General features: G+C 48.0%; 1 protein-coding gene across 5 annotated transcripts in view; it reads right to left on the reverse strand.

Moving 5' to 3' along the window:
- Positions 1 to 6,543, reverse strand: part of INTS4 (integrator complex subunit 4) — a 92,132-nt gene that overhangs the window by 85,090 nt on the left and 499 nt on the right. Inside the window, exon 1 of one of the 5 annotated variants that reach the window (XM_019524787.1) lies at positions 985 to 1,086. The exons of the other annotated variants lie outside the window; for them this stretch is intronic. Within the exon in view, the coding sequence (XP_019380332.1) occupies positions 985 to 1,071 (87 nt within the window). The 5' untranslated portion in view covers positions 1,072 to 1,086. Of the gene's footprint in view, positions 1 to 984; positions 1,087 to 6,543 lie in introns of those variants that run through there. 5 annotated transcript variants of the gene reach the window in all.

The raw sequence follows: 6,543 nt of genomic DNA on the forward strand, positions 1-6,543 counted from the left end.
CCCAATGCCTGCTGGTCCCCTCTGACTAGTTTGTAACAGGCCACCAGATCCCCCCTCAGCCTTCTCTTGTGGAGGCTGAACAGGTTCAGGTCCCATATAGCCTCTCCTCGTAGCGCCTGCCCTGCTGCCCTGATCATGTGAGTGGCCTCCTCTGGACCCTCTCCATGTTGTCCACATCCCTCCTGAAGTGAGGCACCCAGAACTGGACACAGTACTCCAGCTGCAGCCTGACCAGTGCCGCATAGAGGGGGAGGATCACCTCCTTGGATCTGCTCTAGGTACTTGGAAATAGATTTCTTGAGGGCCTTTCTGGCATAAAGGTCAAAGTGGTCTGTAGTATCCTGGATTCTCCTTCCTCTCTTTCTTAAAGATAGGCACTACTGCTTGTAGACATTAAAAAAATGGTGCTTTAAACTCCATGCACTCCTGTACTGAGCCCAGCACATGCCCAGAAGAGGCAGTGCATTAGTTGGACACAGTATATACAGTATATACATTGGCTCGCCCAAAGTTTGTATAGATTAGGTGGTTATATCTGTACTTTTCCAGTCTGAGCCACATATGGTCTTCAGGCTTCTGTCTCTGTTCCTAAGTTCCCCAACTGTAAAATGGGGACAGTCAGATTTTCCTATCTTACGTAGGTATTACAAAAAATACTAAGAAAAGTAAGCCAAATAGATAAATTACAGCATGCTTTTCTTTTTTCCACTTCCCACTAAACTATACCCCATTTCTCCAGCACACCCAGGCCAAATTCAGCTGACTATTGAGAGCTCTGTGGCAGTTCCACATTTCAAGAGAATTCATCTACTGAACACATTAATAAAGCATACACTATTTTTTTTTAATTAGATGAGCTCCAGCTGCTGCATGCCCCCCACTGCCTGTGCGTTCCCCACCATTCCTCCCCTGCAGCCTCAAGCCCTTGCTGCCCCGTCTCTCCCCTGTGCTGCTTCTCTCCACCCCTGCTGCACTCTTCCTTACCTTTGCTTCATGCTGGCAGGTTCCTCTGCAGCCTGGAGCATGTGCTCCAGTCTGGCCCTCTGCTGCTATAGGGCAGGCTGGAGCCATAATCAGTGCTCCAGGCTGCAGCATAAACAGAGAGGCAGGTGGGAAGTAGAAACTTAAGACACTTCAGGGCAGGTGAGGGGTGAGAGGAAGGGTGGGCAGAAGCAGCATGGAGGGGGAGGGAGGGAGAGAGAGAGAGAGAAAAGGGCATCAAGGGCCTAAAACTGGGGGGAGGGGGCAGGCATAATGTAAAGGGGGGTGAACAAGGGCTGGGGGCAAGCCTCCTGCTGCTTGCCCCACTGCCTGCTCCTTACCACCTTCCCCCCCACTATTCCCTCCAGTGCCTAGCCCCTTACTGCCCCCGCTGCCTGTCCCCTTATCAGCTGCCCTATTACTGCCCCCCTCATCATCTCTCCCTCTACCACCTGCAATAATGAGGATGAATTTAAGACAAGATGATCCCCCAATAATTAGATTCCATTCATGGAAAATTATAATTGCATATATTTTCCACGTCCAGAATCTAATTATTTGGGGGTAGTCTTAAATTCAGGGTTGTCTTGTATTTGGGTAAATGTGGTACTTACAACTGGGTTAGGGGGTAGGGGAGGAGGATTGCAGCTGAAGGATTGTTGTTATGGTACTAAATTCTTATGGTTTTAAATAGTTCTGTTTTACACTGTACATTTTCAGTATTCAAACAGTAGGAGAACACAACAGCTTTCTACCAGTTGTTAAGGAAAGAAAAGAGATTTTAGAAGGCAGCCACAGGAAGCTTGAATTTGAGGCACTAAGTAAACATCAGGATCAAAAGTTTCTGAGTCTAGTACAAAGAAAGTCTTTTAGCAGCAGGAAGGAAGTATATCTTGTGCTTCTTCCCACAGAAAGGAGACAAGTGCCTTCCTCCATCCAGAACAATGGATAAGTATATTAGCCACAGCTTCCTGGTAAATTCAAGCAACAGTGAAAGTCCTTGTTGACAACTGCATCATCGTTAGGTATCAGTGTCAACTCATTTACAGTAGAACAATTTGCATATATAACAGATTTATTGGTTCAAGATGTCTAGAGGCTCAGAAAAACAGCTATGCATCAGATCATAACTGTAACTTCTCTCAGCCATGAGGGTCTAAGGGAAATTACTTAGATCAGTGGAGGCCAACACTTTTGGGAGGCGTGCCACAAATCAGCCCTGCATCCTCAAATGCTATTCCAATCCCCTTTCTCTGCATGAGTTCCTGCTCTGCCTTCTGCCCTATCTGCCGCTGTGCTGCCTGTCACCTCTCTGATCTGTCATGTGCCAAACAGGCTGCCCAAGTCACTTCTGCCACAGGTTGGCCACTCCTGACATAGATTATGCAGATAAAAGGCCCAGAATTCTACATTTAGGAAGGTGGCCAAGTAATCAAGGGACCTCAAACACAGAATCTATCACAGGGCTTCAAATAAATAGACAACTACTTCAGTGTTCTGTCTCCAGCAGCAGTTTCAGTAGCAGATGCCCCGTAATACAAAATACTGTGTCAACGGGGAGAAACATCTACCTGACTCCAGATGGAGAATAGCGTATATCCTGAAAAATGAAGATAAAGTACCCTAGCAATGTGTTGCTTAACTTAGCTATTGGCCTCAGTAATACAAGCTGTACTTCCAGAGGTTACTACACAAGGTGCTTCCACAATTTTCTTATGCTCTTGAATTAAGAGAAAACTATTAATTGAGAACAATGGTACTCAGCCTTTTTCCCGGGAGGGGTGGACTGCAAATGGACAGTGCCTGGTCTGCCCACAGGTCAGATCTCACTGGTAGTCCTGCCTGCCCAGGGCAGGTGCAGCAGGCACCCATCCAGCCACACAGACAGGGGTGAACCCATCCAGCCTGGCCCCACAGGGAAAGAGGGGTTAACTCAGCCCCATGGAAAAAACGGGGCATGGCTGTGCAAAACCCAGCCCTGCAGGGGTGGGGCCAGGCCATGACTGGGCCCCAGCCTGACCCTGAGGGAGGGCAGAAGGAAGGGGGCATGGCCTGGCTCCAACCCGCTGCACAGGGGTTGGGACTTTGGCAGCAGGGATGGGTAGCTGTATTAATAGCCACTGGTCTGCCACCACGAAATTTACGAACATGTGGGGAGCCCTACAGGCCAGATGCAATGGCTCCATGGGCCACATTTGATCCACCAGCTGCAGACTGAGCACCCACAATTTAGATAATGGTGAACATGAACCATTTCCAACATTTTTGACGTTTCATAAATGAAAATTGTGATTTTATTTTTTTTTAATTTAAAAGACTTTTTAATTGATTTTTCTTTACTCCCAGAAAAGCCAGGGAAACCTACTCTACCCTCTAGGTCTAATGATCACCTCATGGACCAGTACAGGAGTGACCTGTACCCCCTCTTCCTGGTGAAGTAAAAGAGCTGGGAAAGGGTTGTCTAGACTGTTCTAGTTAAAACGGAGTCTTCAGAGGTTATATTTTCAAAACAGCACAGCTCTCACCCCATTTAGGCACCAAGTGAGTGGCCATGTTTTCAGAGTTCAGCAAGCTGGATGCCAGGCTCTTTGAAAAGTCTGACCAGGAGCACCATAACCAGAGTTACCGCATGTTGAAAGCCTGGCCCCTATTGTGAAGGCTCAGTACTGGAAAAACTGGCCTCATGTGCAGATTTAAAATTGTTCCTTCTAACACTGGCTCATCTGTCCTTATCTACACAAAATTTCATCTCCCTTCTGAAAGCCCAACAGCTCCCATGCATCTGAAACCTAGATAAGTCCCCAGCAATACAAAACCGTGCTCAATCCCTAGCCTGCAGGCCAAATCTGGCCTATAGAGTCATGTCATCCAGCCTGCAGGACTCTTTGTGGTGGCAGGGAAACCACGCAGCCTTAATTGCTGCTCGCTTGCTGCCAAGCTTCCAGACCCATTGGGAGCCCAGCAGACTGGATAGCATGATTCTGCATTAGCCACACAGGGCCATGACTCTGCACAGATCTGGCCTGCAGACTGGCCTCGTGCTACTCACCCAGCCCACGGGGCCAAAAGGTTGACCATATTCTAAAGAATAATAAGCATGCTACCCAGAGATAGTTCCATTCAACTGTTCCTACTCTAAGATCACAAAAAACAGAGGGGAAATCATGTTACAGGCAAAATGTTCCAGCAGCTTCTTAGGGTCAGGGCCTTGATATATTAGGTTCCCTACATTGTGGGGTTTTCTTTTTTCCAAAAAGATTGTAAATTCATATTTGGAAAAGAACTAGTACAGGTTTCCCTCGCTTTATGCGGGTTCTGTACGTGTGAATTCATTCTTATGCAACAACCCTTTTTATACCAAACGTTCATTATATGCACGATAAATTCACTTTTACGCGATCGGTGTAGTGGAGGCCTGCTTTGTGCAGTGCATTGTGGGAGTGACACCGTAGATGGAGGAAGAAAAAATTGTGGGGGACTGAGCTGGGTGGTGGTGCCTGGGTCAGGCTACACCACCAGCCCCTGCAGCATGACCCAGTCCAGTCCCATCAGCGCAACACCCCAGCAGCTGGTGCCCGTGCTTCTGGAGCCACAGCTGTGCTTGTGTGTACTGTCTGCTGTTGGCGAGTACCAAAATTATCTTATAAGAGTGGTAGAAGTGGGTCTGGGGGTCAGTACAGTTGAGCTCTTGGAATGTATCCCTATTTGTTACACTGTAAAACAGGTCCCTTTATGCGAATTCGAGTTATGTGCTGTTTTCCAGAAACTCGTGTACACCATAAATTGAGGGAAACGTAGTTGATCAAACATCTTGTAAAACGAGTAAGAACGCCTATAAGGAGCCTCCACATCATTTGTTTTAACAGAACAGGATTCACACAGTTAAAAAACAGAGTTTATTCTAAACCTCTCACCTACAAAATATTTTCCTTCCAGCCAGACAGCAGGTAACTGGGCTGAAACTAAAAATTCCCTCGTGACTTCAACAGGGCAAGTGAATGACCGATTTAAAATGAAACTGTTATAAGGATCTGCAGGAACAAAGCTTCAGCTTGCAATAAAGATCCATTATTTACAATAAGGCTTTCATTTGCAAGACAAAGCTGAAAGAGGACCAAGGAGAGGACCACTATCTTGATAGCAAAATGTGTTATTTCTCTTGTTCTTTAATAAACTTAACTTGAACGGTGATGATGACAGACACTAGATCTGCGGCCTAGAGTAGAAATCTACATATTCACAAACCAGATACAGCAGGGCCAATCACTTTCTAGCTTCTCTCATACAAAGCTACCCCAATAACTGAAGCCTGACCCTGAAGAAGACAGCACATATTCTGCATATGCACTAACTCCTTGGCCCATCTGCTGAAACAGCTAACAAAAACACCAAGGTTATAAAAGCTACAATACAATTTATACACGGGATGGGCAGTGAATAAGGAAGGCTGGCACCTTGGAGGATAACTGGTTCAGATACACAATCTTTTGCAGGTGACAAGCTATTTCATCAGACATTAGGAATGGATGCTCCTCACATCTGATGAAGCTGCTGCCTACGAAAGCTGGTGCTTCTCCAAACCAGTTAACCTTCATGTTTGAAACCTGCCTTACCTAAAGCCTGATTCAGACTAACATAGTCAAGTGCCCCTCTACAAGCTCGTCAGACTCTTGTATAGTTATATGCTAACCTGTGGCAAGCATCATGCTAGCAGCACAGGCAGCCTGCATGTGGCAGATCAGGGAAGGGACAGGAAGCACGGTGGGGAGGGACAGGCAGAGAGGGCAGGATGCACACAGCAGGGCAGCCAATGGGAGAAGAGCACTGGACACTGCACTTCAAGAGGGATGTGGATAACCTGGAAAGGGTTCAGAGAAGGGCTACTCATATGGTTCAGGGCCTGCACGTAAGATCCTATGAAGACAGACCGAGGAACCTGAATCTCTTCAGGCTCCACCAGAGAAGGCCGAGAGGGGATCTCGTGGCTGTCTACAAAATCATCAGGGAGTCAGCAGCAAATAGGGGATACTCTGTTTACCGAAGGTTACTAGAAACAACGGCCATAAACTGATGGGGAGCAGATTTAGATTGGACATCAGGAAGAAATTCTTTACAGTGAGGGTTGCCAAAATCTGAAATGGGCTTTCAGGGGAGATGGTGCTTTCCCCTACCTTGGAGGCATTTAAAAGATTAGACAAGCCCATGGCTGGGGTTACTTAACCCCAGCACTCTTTCCTGCCCAGAGCAGGGGGCTGGACTTGATCTGACGGGTCCTTTCCCACCCTAGAAATCTGCCAGAGGCACCAGGACCGGGAGGACCCGGCAGAGCAGCCGAGGGGGCAGGGAGCAGAGAGCGGGGAGAAGACGACAACAAAGCAGCTGCTCAGGGAGGGTGCGCAGGGCTGGGAGCACCCGGCAGAGAGACAACAGAGACAGGAGCAGACGGCAGAGCAGCAGGCGGGGTGGGGAGCACAAAGCGGAGCAGCCGAGGGGGACAGGGAGCAGACGGCAGAGCCGCAGCCCGGGCAGGGAGCGGATGGCGGAGCCGCAGCCCGGCCCACC

Source organism: Gavialis gangeticus, unplaced genomic scaffold, assembly GCF_001723915.1.
Source record: "Gavialis gangeticus isolate Ggan-Ray unplaced genomic scaffold, GavGan_comp1, whole genome shotgun sequence".
NCBI classification, from domain to species: Eukaryota; Metazoa; Chordata; order Crocodylia; family Gavialidae; genus Gavialis; species Gavialis gangeticus.